Below are 12,771 nucleotides of genomic sequence, written 5' to 3'. Positions count from 1 at the left end.
TATCATCAGCCATTAGGGACAGGCATTCATCATATGCATACTATGTGAATTGATTGAGATTGCCTATTTGACTGCATATTACTTGCTACCTGTCTAAATGCCTTATTTGTTCCTATTTGTATATCTCTTGTCTGTTATAACTGTGTTTGCTATTTTATACTCCTGCTGGTGGTTGGGAGGTCTGAAGGAATTGGAAAGGGAAATATTAGTTAGACTGAAGGATCTTTAGTCAGATGCCCTTTATGGTTTAGCTTGTTTATAAGCTTTGATTTTATCTTGAGGAAGTTCTAGGATTGCCTTCGGCTTTCCTCTTTTATTATGTATTATATATGTGGAGGCTGTTACCATGCTGGGAACCTCTGGTTCTCACCCATGCAGATTTTGTGGTTTTCATATGCAGGACGTGAGGTTTCTCGCTAAAGCGTACTGGAGACTTCTGGATTAGCGAAGATCCTTTGTTCTCGGGGCTCTGTTTTGGTCTATATGTTTTGCTTAGATACTTTTATCTCCATTGAATAATACAAACTGTGATGACTCCTCTTATAGGAGATTTTGGGGAATAGGTTTTCTGTATTGTGTCCCTTTGGGTTTCCTTGGGGTATCTTATTCTATTTATATGTGTATATTGCTATGCTCGGACCGGTTATCTTCGCAGCTGGATTTTGAGTTTTGATATTCCCGTTTTTGACACTCTTTTGTATATATAATCTCGCGTTGGTTTATCCTTGTTCATTGCGTTATCGATCGGAGTGTTGCGCTTTCGAGTTACGAATTTTGTTTTACCCTTTTTTTTTAAAAAAGGATCCTAGTTATAATCATTTTTCACAATACTATTCGTACTAAGTTTTATTTTAGAGGTCGTAATACCTTGCCATCTTTGAATTATGACTTAAGCATAAGACTCTGTATGGTAGGGTGTTACATTATGGTATCAGAGCAGTTCGTTTCTGTAGAGTCTGAGGGACGGACTGACTATGATTCTATGCATTCTCTGTATGTGTGTTATGTGCTATTAGTATATCTGTTTGATATAATTGGCATAAACGTTCATGAGCATGCATTTGGGACTTTGAAGCACTAGACTTCCGATATTGAGACTGATCAACTTAATATTGATTGTTTGGTGTGTATAGGGACCAGATGGCACCTCGTGGACGCGGTAGAGGCCGTGGGAGAGGTCGTACTAACCCTCCGGGACCGAGAGCCAACCCAAATGACCCGGTAAACCTTATAACGGCATTGGAGAACATGGCTGCGGCTATGCAGGCCACTGCAGAGGCTTTTGGACAACAGATGAACAACCATGGCAACGACAAAAATGGAGCTCAGAGACCAATGGAGATCAGAACTTTTGCTGTGTTGGTGAACAAGTGTGGGATTGCTGAAGAGTGTTTGAAGAAGGCAGCTGCTGAGAGAGGGAATCACAAGGGATCATTCCCACAGAACCGAGGGAAGAGCTTTGCACCTAGAGGTCCGCCTTTCAAGCGGGGAGGCTCTTTCAGGAGGCCCAACAACAACAACTCCCAAGGTAAAAGGTTTGGGAAGTAACCACAGAGTGCTTAAGCTTGTGCTAGGTGTGGAAGTCACCATCCGGGGGTCCCGTGCTTGGCCGGATGGGGTTTGTGCTATTTCTGTGGTAAGGCAGGACATAAGCTCCCAAGGTGTTCGGAGAAGCAGAAACAAGGTGCCGAGGAGGCGCAGCAGACTGGTCGGGTGTTCACCACCTCAGCTATAGGTGCCGAGGGATCCGAGACACTCATTCGAGGTAACCGTGAAATGGCTGGTCAAACTTTAAATGCTTTATTTGATTCGGGAGCATCGCATTCGTTTATTGCATTTGAGAAAACCCATGAGTTAGGATTGAAGATTGTAACCTTAGGTTATGACCAAAAAGTATATAATGCTACCCATAAGGCCATGGTAACTAGGCTAGTATGCCCGAAAGTTTCGTTTAGGTTCAAGCAGCGTGATTTGTCCATAATTTAATCTGTTTACTGATGATCGGTCTTAATCTTATCCTGGGATTGGACTGGTTATCTGAGAACCATGTCCTGCTCGATTGCTCTACAAGGTCGGTGTACTTTATGTCGGAAGATACAGAAGGGCCGGTCGTGGTGAATAATTATTACTTGAATTCGATGATGGTGAACTGTTCCAGAACCGAACGTCAGGGTATCCTGTTGTTAACCGCGGGTGTTTTGGGTGATGATTAAAGGTTGGAACAGATTCCGGTGGTGTGTGAGTTTTCGGAGGTGTTTGCCGATGACATTGATGAATTTCCACCTAACCGAGAGGTCGAGTTTGCTATCGAGTTGGTGCCTGGGGTTGGACCAATCTCGAGTGCTCCGTATAGGATGTCACCACTATAAATGGCTGAGTTAAAGTCTCAGCTAGAGGATCTGTTGGGTAAGAATTTTATCCGACCAAGTGTTTCACCGTGGGTTGCGCCAGTGTTACTGGTAAAGAAGAAAGATGGGAGTATGTGGCTCTGTGTGGACTACAGGCAGCTGAACAAGGTCACAATAAAGAATAAGTACCCATTGCCGAGAATTGATGATCTCATGAATCAGTTACAAGGAGTTGGGGGTTTCTCCAAGATCGATTTGCGATCCGGTTATCACCAGATAAGAGTGAGGGGTGAGGATATCCCTAAGACCGCTTTCAGGACTCGTTATGGTCATTACGAGTACACTGTGATGTCCTTTGGGTTGACAAACGCTCCTGCAGTATTCATGGATTATATGAACAGAGTGTTCCGACCATTTCTGGATAAATTCGTTGTTGTCTTCATTGACGACATACTGAATTACTCCAACACTGAAGAAGAGCATGCGGAACACTTGAGGACTGGGTTGCAAATTCTAAAGGAGAAGAAACTCTATGCGAAACCGTCTAAGTGTGAGTTTTGGAAGAGTGAGGTGAAGTTTTGGGGTCACGTGGTGAGTAAGAAGGGAATAGCCGTAGACCCAGCTAAGGTGGAGACTGTGAGGGATTGGAAGCAACCAACCACCGTAACGGAGATAAGGAGTTCTCTGGGCTTAGCCGGCTATTACCGAAGGTTCATCAAAGGCTTTTCGCAATTAGCTTTGCCGTTGACAAAGTTAACCCGCAAAGACACTCCGTTTGTTTGGACTCCCGAGTGCGAGGAGAGCTTTCAGGCATTGAAGGAAAAGTTGACCACTGCACCTGTGTTAGCGTACCTGAGCCGAACGAGCCTTTTGGGGTGTACTGTGGTGCATCATTAAAGGGTCTAGGGTGCGTGCTGATGCAGCATCATAATGTGGTGGCATGTGCCTCACGACAGTTGAGACCTCATAAAGTTAATTACCCTATGCACGATTCAGAACTCGCTGCAGTTGTGTTTGCCTTGAAGGTGTGGGGGCATTATCTCTATGGGGTTAAGTTCCAAGTCTTCTCCGATCACAAGAGCTTGAAATACCTCTTTGATCAGAAAGAGCTTAATATGAGGCAAAGGAGGTGGATGAAATTATTGAAGGACTACGACTTTGAGTTGAATTACCATCCGGGAAAGGCGAATATAGTGGCGGATGCGTTAAGTCGGAAGTCGTTGTATGCGGCTTGGATGATGCTTCAAGAAGAGAAATTGTTCAAGGGATTTGAGAGTCTAACAAAAAAAAATTGGTGCTCAAGAAGTAACTGGAACTCTGTGCTTGATCCGATTAGAAATCTCAAGTGATTTTAAGTCCGAACTCCTAAAGGCTCATGAAAATGATGAAGCGTTATGGAAGGTGTTACCGGCTATTGAGGAAGGGAAACAGTGGAGAGTGTCGGAAGAAAAAGATGGGTTATGGAGATTCAAGGGTAGGATCATTGTGCCGGAAGTTGGCACTTTGAGGCAAGATATCTTAAAGGAGGCACACAAAAGCGGATTCTCCATTCACCCGGGAAGTACTAAGATGTACCATGATCTAGAGGCGATGTTTTGGTGGCCGGGTATGAAGAATGATGTGGCGAAATATGTTTCAAAGTGCTTAACTTGTCAAAAGGTGAAGATTGAACATCAAAGACCTTCCGGGATGTTGCAACCTTTAGAGGTTCCGCAATGGAAGTGGGAAAGTATTGCAATAGACTTTGTGTCGGGATTGCCAAGGACTAGGACTGGTTTCGATGCTATCTGGGTGATTGTGGACCGACTGACGAAGTCAGCTCACTTTTTACCCATTCGGATGACTTACACCCTTGAGGAGCTAGCATGGTTATACATAAAGGAAATTGTGAGACTTCATGGTGTACCTGCTACTATAATCTCTGATAGAGATCCTCGTTTCACTTCGAGGTTCTGGAGTGCATTTTAGAAAGCTTTTGGAACCCGATTAAGCTTGAGTATAGCTTACCATCCTCAAACAAATGGTCAGTCCGAGAGGACAATCCAAACACTAGAGGATATGTTGAGAGCTTGTGTTTTGGACCAACCGGCAAGTTGGGATCGGTATATGCCGTTAGTGGAGTTTGCATACAATAATAGTTACCATGCGAGCATCGGAATGGCTTCGTATGAAGCAATGTATGGGAGGAAATGTCAATCTCTGCTATGCTGGTATGAAGCTGGAGAGAAAGGCTTGTTGGGGCCGGAGATGATAGCTGAGACTACTGAACAAGTCAAGAAAATCCGAGATAGGATACTTACGGCGCAGAGTCGCCAGGAGAGCTACGCCGATCAGAGGCGGAAGCCCTTGGAATTTGAGGAAGGAGATCATGTTTTCCTAAAGGTTACTTCGACCACAAGAGTAGGTAGGGCGATTAAAGCGAAGAATTTGAATCCTCGATACATTGGTCCATTTCAGATCCTGGAGAGGATTGGACCGGTGGCGTATCGGATGGCTCTACCACCTCATCTTTCAAACCTGTACGATGTGTTTCACGTGTCACAGCTTCGGAAGTACACTCCTGATGCTAGCCATGTGTTAGAACCTGAATCGGTTCAGTTAAGAGAAGATTTGACGCTTCCAGTGGCTTCAGTTAGAATTGATGATACTAGTATCAAACGGTTGCGTGAAAAGGAGGTTTCATTAGTCAAAGTGGCTTGGAGTCAAGGCGGTGTCGAGGAACACACTTGGGAACTTGAGTCGGAGATGCGAACGGATTATCCGCACTTATTCTCAGGTAATTGAATTTGAATTTTGTGGGCAAAATTCCCAATTAGGTGGGTAGAATGTAAGACTCGGTTAATTAACGGCAAATTAACCCATAAATGAGAATTTATTCTAGAAAGCCAAAAAATGTGATTCTTATGGCATAATATGATATAGGAGATTGAGACAAGAATTTCGGTACCAATTTTATAGAAATCGGATCAAGATTGGATCGAACGGGCTAAACCGGGCCAACCGGACCCAAAGTGGGCCCTTGGCCCAACATAACTAAACCCTAAAAACACTCATTTCAGCACTCTCTCTCTCCTCACAACACTCTAATTCACGCTGAAATGGTGGAGAGGAAGGGAAGAACACTCTCTCAAGTTGTTTCTCTCATTTGATCTTCAAACCACCATAACTTTTGATCTAGAGCTCCGATTGCCGCACCGTTTACGACCACGCATTCTCCGTGGAGAGCTCTACAAAACCCATACAATCAATCTTGAGGTAAGACACGTTTTTCTGTTCGAAATTTCAGCCCTTGTTTTCGAGTTTCATGGGTGAAATGTTGAGATTTTGGGTTCTTTGATGTTATAGAACCCAACTCTCTTGAAGGAGAAGGTTAATCTTGCCTCCTTGGACCTTGAGTGTGGTAAGATTCTCAACCCTAGTATAATTTTGTTGTTCTATGATGTTTGGGTATTGAGATGTTGTGTATGGGTATGATGATTGTGGCTTAGGTTGTGTATATGTGAATATTGGAGCTTGATTGGTGATTTTGGAAAGCTTGGAAGAGGGTTTTGTATGCAAAAAATTTGTTCTTAGAGGTGTTGAGACCTAGAGGGCTTGTGGACAAGTGGTTTGGAAGTGCTCCAGTTGAGCTTGAGAAATCAGCTAAGGTATGGTCTCGATTTCCCGTATCTAATATGTAATGTGGTAGGAAATACTTAGGCTAGAGGCCCTAAGATAGGCAATGAATTGTTGATGTTGTTGAATGGTTGAGATATATGATGTGAACATATATGTGATTATAAATATTGATGCCTTGATTGTCTGATATATGAGAAATACATGTTGTAATATATGCTTGATGGATGATTAAGGTTGAATTGATGGGTGGTACCATGTTGATGGTGAGTATGATGTTGATTAGGTATAATGATGGTTGATTGGAAATGGTATTATTGGAAATTGGGATGAGGAAGGATGTATGACATGATATTGTGTTTGTCCTTTAGCCATTTGATTGAGGAGTGTTAAAATGGTTAGATGGTGACTTTGGAAATTTTGGTAAAGTGTCAATGTGTGAGTTGAGGATGGCTTGATGTTGATTTTGGTACATTTTGATTGATTTCAAAAAGGGTTGAAATTGGCATGTTTTGGTTGATTTTGAAAAGAGTTGAAAATGGCTTGTTTTGAAAATGGCACCTTGTGGTTTTGTATGAAAACATGGTTTTTAGGCATAATTTGATGAGACATAACTTGGACTACGGATCCCCGTTTTGTACCAAACTTGTTTAGAAATAAAGTTGGATCCGGGATGTCCATGCCGTTGAAAGAACGGCCGGAAAACGATTTAAAATGAGAAAGTTATGTCCGTCGGAAGATTGGGGGTTGAATCTGTGAATTCTGCAGCTTTTAACTTAGAAAATTTTTAGCAGAATGACCCCCCGCGCGTAGGCGCACTTGGCGCGTACGCGCCGTTCTTCAAGAAAGCATCATCCATGCGTGCGCGTGGTGTGCGCGAGCGCGTCGATGCGCTGCACCAAATGCCCAGCTATTTTCCAAAGAGCTGTGCCAAAGTTGTGCCAGTTTTGTGCCTGGGGCACAAGAGCACCCATGCGTGCGCGTGGCTGATGCTTCCGCGTCGTTTGGCTATTTTTCAATCCGCGCGCGTATGACGCTTTCGCGTCGATGAATTTTGTGGCCATCCACGCGTGCACGTACGCGTGGTCCTGTTTTCATCCCAAAGTTGATTTCTGAGTTTTAAAAGCCAAATTTCACACTTCTAAGCCTCCGATCTCACCACTTATGTCTTAAATCATTATGTTATGCCTAGCAATGAGAAAAAGGAGCTAGTGAATGTGGCAACTTGCGAGTGAAGCAAGGGAAAATGGATGATCATTGAGGATCAAAGATGATTATGTGAGATGCGGTGGATGGCGGTAGAAGTGCGGGTTATGCCATGAGCCAAAAGGCCGTGATTGTTAATGAATTGGCTGGTTATGGATTTAACCGTGAGTCGGATGGCTGGATTATTGCCGTGTGACGGCGGGGCCATGATTATGGCTAAGTATAAATGCATATATGCTGTTGAATGAATTGTGAATGTTGCACTTCCACTATCGAAGATGAGAGTTTCCATGGAAGAAAGCAGTGGCTAGCCACCACGTGCTCCAGGTTGAGACTCGAAGCTCTGTTAACCCTATGTTGTCAGGGTGGCCGGGCACTATGAAAGCCTCGGATGAGCTCACCCCCATAAATATTCACCAGTGAGGGTGATGGATATGGATCATGTTTATGATCAAGTTTATATTGAGTATAACTCGAGTTGGAGAGACACGACAGAGGGACAGTCCAACGGTTAGCTACCAGGACTTGTCGGGTTGGCTCTATAACCGACAGATGATATCATCAACCATTAGGGACAGGCATTCATCATATGCATACTATGTGAATTGATTGAGATTGCCTATTTGACTGCATATTACTTGCTACCTGTCTAAATGCCTTATTTGTTCCTATTTGTATATCTCTTGTCTGTTATAACTGTGTTTGCTATTTTATACTCCTACTGGCAGTTGGGAGGTCTGAAGGAATTGGAAAGGGAAGTATTAGTTAGACTGAAGGATCTTTAGTCAGATGCCCTTTATGGTTTAACTTGTTTATAAGCTTTGATTTTATCTGGAGGAAGTTCTAGGATTGCCTTTGGCTTTCCTCTTTTATTATGTATTATATATGTGGAGGATATTACCATGCTGGGAACCTCTGGTTCTCACCCATGCGGATTTTGTGAAGTATTAGCGAAGATCCTTTGTTCTCGGGGCTCTGTTTTGGTCTATATATTTTGCTTAGATACTTTTATCTCCATTGAATAATACAAACTGTGATGACTCCTCTTATAAGAGATTTTGGAGAATAGATTTTCTGTATTGTGTCCCTTTGGGTTTTCTTGGGGTATCTTATTCTATTTATATGTGTATATTGCTATGCTCGGACCGGTTATCTTCGCAACCGGATTTTGAATTTTGATATTCCTGTTTTTGACACTCTCTTGTATATATAATCTCGCGTTGGTTATTCCTTGTTCATTGCGTTATCGATCGGAGTGTTGCGCTTTCGAGTTACGAATTTTGTTTTACCCTTTTTTTTAAAAAAGGATCTTAGTTATAATCATTTTCACAATACTATTCGTACTAAGTTTTATTTTAGAGGTTGTAATACCTTGCCATCTCTGAATTATGACTTAAGCATAAGACTCTATATGGTAGGGTGTTACATGAAATATGATAAAAATCATAAGGCACAATATACGTGTATCTTTTGTTTGAATACTTATAATGGAGGGGGGATATATAGGATGAAATATCATCTTGGGAAAATTCCTGGACAAATCAAAGTATGTAGCAAAGTAACTAAAGAAGTTGAACTTCAATTCAAAAGGATTCTGATGGAAAACAAAAAAATAAGACGGAGAAAAGAAAATTTGAGGAGGAGGCTTATGGTGGGGAAGCACCTGCACAAGAGGCTAAATCGCCTAACCCTATACAAGTTGTTGTTCCTACAACAACGGGAGACAAAGGAAAGAAAAGAGCTGTAGTAGCTACACAAATTGAAAGTTACTTTAAAGAAAGAACTACTCCAGGATCTCAACCGACTTTGAGAAGTGTTTTGGCTAGTAAAGAAATTGTGCACAAGGCTAAGTTGGGACTTGCCAAATAGATTGTTGATGCACGTATTCCTTTCAATGCAATTCAATCACCTTACTTTCAACCTGCATTGGATGGTGTTGCTGCAATTGGACTTGGTTTTAAGAGACCGTCATATGATGAAATGAGAGTTCATTTGCTGGCTTATCTTAAGAGAGAGTGTCAATTGCTGGTTGAAAAGTATAGGAGCTCATGGAAAAACACCGGTTGTACACTGATGGCAGATGAGTGGACTGATCAAAGGCAACGAACTTTAATTAACTTTCTAGTTTATTGTCCTGCTGGTATGTCATTTGTTAAGACTGTTGATGCTTCTGATGTGATAAAAACTGCCAATGCATTGTTTAATTTGTTTGCTGATGTTATTGAGTGGGTCGGGCCTAGTAACATTGTGCATGTGGTCACTGATAATGCTGCTAATTATGTATCTGCTGGAAAACTTATTCATGAAAAATACCCAAATATATTTTGGTCTCCTTGTGCTGCCCATTGTATCAATCTTACTTTGAAAGATATTGCAAGTATTCCTCATATATTTGACCTTGCTTCCCGTGCTTCAAAAATGACTGTGTTTGTCTACAATCATATGATCTTATTGTCTTGGCTTAGAAAAAGAAAAAGTTGGATAGAAATTGTTCGACCAGGAGTCACATGTTTTGCCACTGTTTTCATTACTTTGAAAAGTATATATGATCACAAGGAAGATTTGCAGACATTGATGGTAGACAAATATTTTACTTCTCATAAGTTATCCAAAAGTGCTAATGGAAAGATTGTTAGCTCAATTGTCTTGGACAGTAAGTTTTGGCAAGACTGTCTTACCACTGTGAAAATTGTTGGTCCTCTTATTAAGTTGTTGAGGCTTGTTGATGCTGATGAAAAACCCTCTTTGGGAATCGTGTATGAAGGCATGCAAAGAGCAAAAAATGCTATCAAGACCATGTTCAATTGTTCAGAAATCGGAAAGCTGCTTATACGCCATACACGAGTATCTTGAAAATGAGGTGGGATAAGCATTTGAAGCGTGATCTCCATGCGGTAGCGTACTTTTTAAATCTGGGCATTTTCTACAGTGAGGGTTTTGTTGAGAAGGCAAATGTTTTGAGATCTTTACTTGATTTGCTTGATGTTGAAACACTTTGTGATGACTCCGTTGCTGCAATGCAAGAGATACAGCTGGATTGAGATTGTAAAGAAAGTTTTGGGAGGGAAAGTGCTAAGAGAGTGGCATCAAGACTCGAACCTGGTAAGTTATTTGACTTATTTCATATCCAAGTTCAGTTTAGTTATTTGACTTATTTGACTTATTCAAAGTTTATTATGTTGGGTGATAATTGGTAAACATTAAAAAGTATTTGATTTTTATATCTACGTAGGTGAATGGTGGAGGCTACACGGTGGGAGTGCTCCGAATTTGCAAAAAATGGCAGTCCGTCTTCTTCATCAAACCTCTTCTTCATCTGGATGTGAGAGGAACTGGAGTCTTTTTGAACAAATCCATTCAAAGAGGAGGAACCGATTAGAGCATCAAAGGCTAAGTGACATTGTTTATGTCACCTATAACCTATGCCTTCAATTAGGTTGCATCGAAAGAAGAGGAATTATGACCCAATTGACATTCAAAGCATTGACACAGTAGATTTTTGGGTAATGGCAGATGAGGATGATCCTGAATTTACTAATGGAGATGTTGAAGGCATTGAAAGTTTAATATACACTGATAATGCTATGCCTTCGTATCCTAATGGTGAGTGACATAGAAAACTTTGTTTCCTTCCATAAAGATACATGTCATTAACATTGATTTCTTATTGAGTTTTCTTTCTATTTTATTAGATGGTGGAGACATGGAAGTTGAAGTGGATATGCTTGATGTTGTAATTGAATCCTCAAATACTTCTTTTGGTGGTATTTCTGAAGATGCTGGCTTTGGATTACCTGTTTATGATGGAGACATCGGAACACTTAATGATGATTATGACTTCTGATGAGTAGTGTCTTTGTTTAGTTGAAGTATTGTTTGTTGAATATTGTCTCTTTTGGTTGCAAAACATTGTGTTTGTCATTTGTCATTTATGTGCGTTTTGAATATTGTCATTTGAAGTTGTTTATGACCTTTTAATGATAAATTATGTATTGTTCATTTTGTGAAATTGTTAAATTTTGAATCTTATTAGTTTAAAAATTATTGAATTTAACTTTTTAAAATTATGTATTCAATTTTTTATAATTTCACTCTATATTTAATTAAACCGATTCAACTACGGTTGAACCATTGAACCATTGAACCAGTCATTTGACCGGTTCGACGACCAATTCGGTTCTCGCAACCTTGCTAAAATGTAAATAATATTGTATAACTTTGCCAATTTTAAATGTTAGAAAATATTAGCAAGCTTAACTCATCCAGCAAAATTAGCCACAAATTTAGTTACCAGTACAAAATACATACTGACATGCGCATGCAAATTTAAACCTTACGAAATCATGCGTGTATTTATATTCATGGCTAATGTTAGTACCTGGTTCGACTTTTCGGTTTTACAAAACAATCTATACATCTAAATTTTTACGGATTTAAATATTATTAGGAGAACTAGGAACAAAAATTAAAATTCTTAATCATTACTCTTTTTGTCAAAGGTTAAAAAAAATGAAAACATTTTTTATTGGTTTTGCGAATTAAACTAAATTTATACTTTCCTAGGAAAGTTTAAGTTGCATAAATAGATCTAGATCATTGTAACCATTAATGAAATTATGTTGTACTCTCTGTAGAATGGAAATTAATAAATTGCATTTCTCAAATTAAACGATACTTTAATATTCTTATAATAAAATTTACATTTTAGTTTTTTTGTACTCAGATTAAAGTTTAGGAAGCATTTCAAGTGCACCGGAGAGTACTGGTGCACCAGTTGTTTTAATCGTTGATCTCTATCAATATATATTATATATATTTTTTATAATTCAGATCAACAGTTAAAATAACTGGTGCATCGATACTCCCGGTGCACTTGAAATGTTTTCTAAAGTTTAACTCGATCTTTTACTTATTTGAAATGACGTCAATTGATACTTTACTATTTAGACAGAGAAATATTATTTTTAATGCCTAACACCATCAAGAACAATAGGAACTATTTATACGACTCTTTAGCTCTTCATCTTATTTTGCTTAAAGTTAATTTATAGATGTGATTATCTTGTTATAAAAAACAATTTTAGGGTATTAATATCTTTTTATAATATGATTTATTCATCGTATTAGATAGAATAGCGTAAAACTAAAAAAAGTTAAACCATAAATTATGACAACCGTGACAAAATTATATCGTACTAAAAGAGAGTACTAGTCGCGAGTTTCCTCTTTTTTTTTAACTACTAGGTTACGAATAGTTGTAGTACTAAGATTTCATTCAATTTTAAAAATCATCTAATAACTTAGTTAAAAACTATTTTAAATCTATCTTTAAACATGGTAAACTCTATTATCGTACATAAATACAAGATATATTCGCGGTAAATTTTACAACCTTTTTTAGTTTTGTCTAACTTGTTTTAAAATTCTGTAATAAAACATATAATCAAATTTTTAGTCATCCTCAACTCTAACACTCTTTATCTACACTACTTCTATTAAATTCAAATTATACAACTATTATTTTAACTTTTCTCTAATAACTTTGCAAAATTTTTCAAACAAATATTTAACTGTATTATTCTATCCTGTTACTCATAAAGTT

At 39.3% G+C, this 12,771-nt stretch overlaps 1 protein-coding gene across 1 annotated transcript; it reads left to right on the top strand.

Moving 5' to 3' along the window:
* The first annotated feature begins 1,248 nt into the window (after positions 1 to 1,248).
* Positions 1,249 to 11,013, top strand: LOC112749341 (uncharacterized). Its single transcript, XM_025797598.1, has 6 exons — positions 1,249 to 1,401; positions 9,039 to 10,013; positions 10,194 to 10,271; positions 10,402 to 10,454; positions 10,606 to 10,772; positions 10,862 to 11,013. The coding sequence occupies exons 1-6, from the start codon at positions 1,249 to 1,251 to the stop codon at positions 11,011 to 11,013; spliced, it is 1,578 nt and encodes a 525-aa protein (XP_025653383.1).
* Positions 11,014 to 12,771: the final 1,758 nt, after the last annotated feature.

The sequence above is a fragment of the Arachis hypogaea genome, chromosome 15, assembly GCF_003086295.3.
Source record: "Arachis hypogaea cultivar Tifrunner chromosome 15, arahy.Tifrunner.gnm2.J5K5, whole genome shotgun sequence".
In the NCBI taxonomy this organism is placed as follows: Eukaryota; Viridiplantae; Streptophyta; class Magnoliopsida; order Fabales; family Fabaceae; genus Arachis; species Arachis hypogaea.
This window is presented reverse-complemented; position numbering and strand designations above follow the sequence as displayed.

Coding starts and splice junctions, on each gene's coding strand:
- LOC112749341 (XM_025797598.1), top strand. CDS start 1,249: ATGGCTGCGGCTATGCAGGCCACTGCAGAGGCTTTTGGACAACAGATG. Junction 10,455..10,605: donor CGAATTTGCAAAAAATGGCA/GTCCGTCTTCTT, acceptor GCCTTCAATTAG/GTTGCATCGAAAGAAGAGGA. Junction 10,773..10,861: donor TATGCCTTCGTATCCTAATG/GTGAGTGACATA, acceptor CTATTTTATTAG/ATGGTGGAGACATGGAAGTT.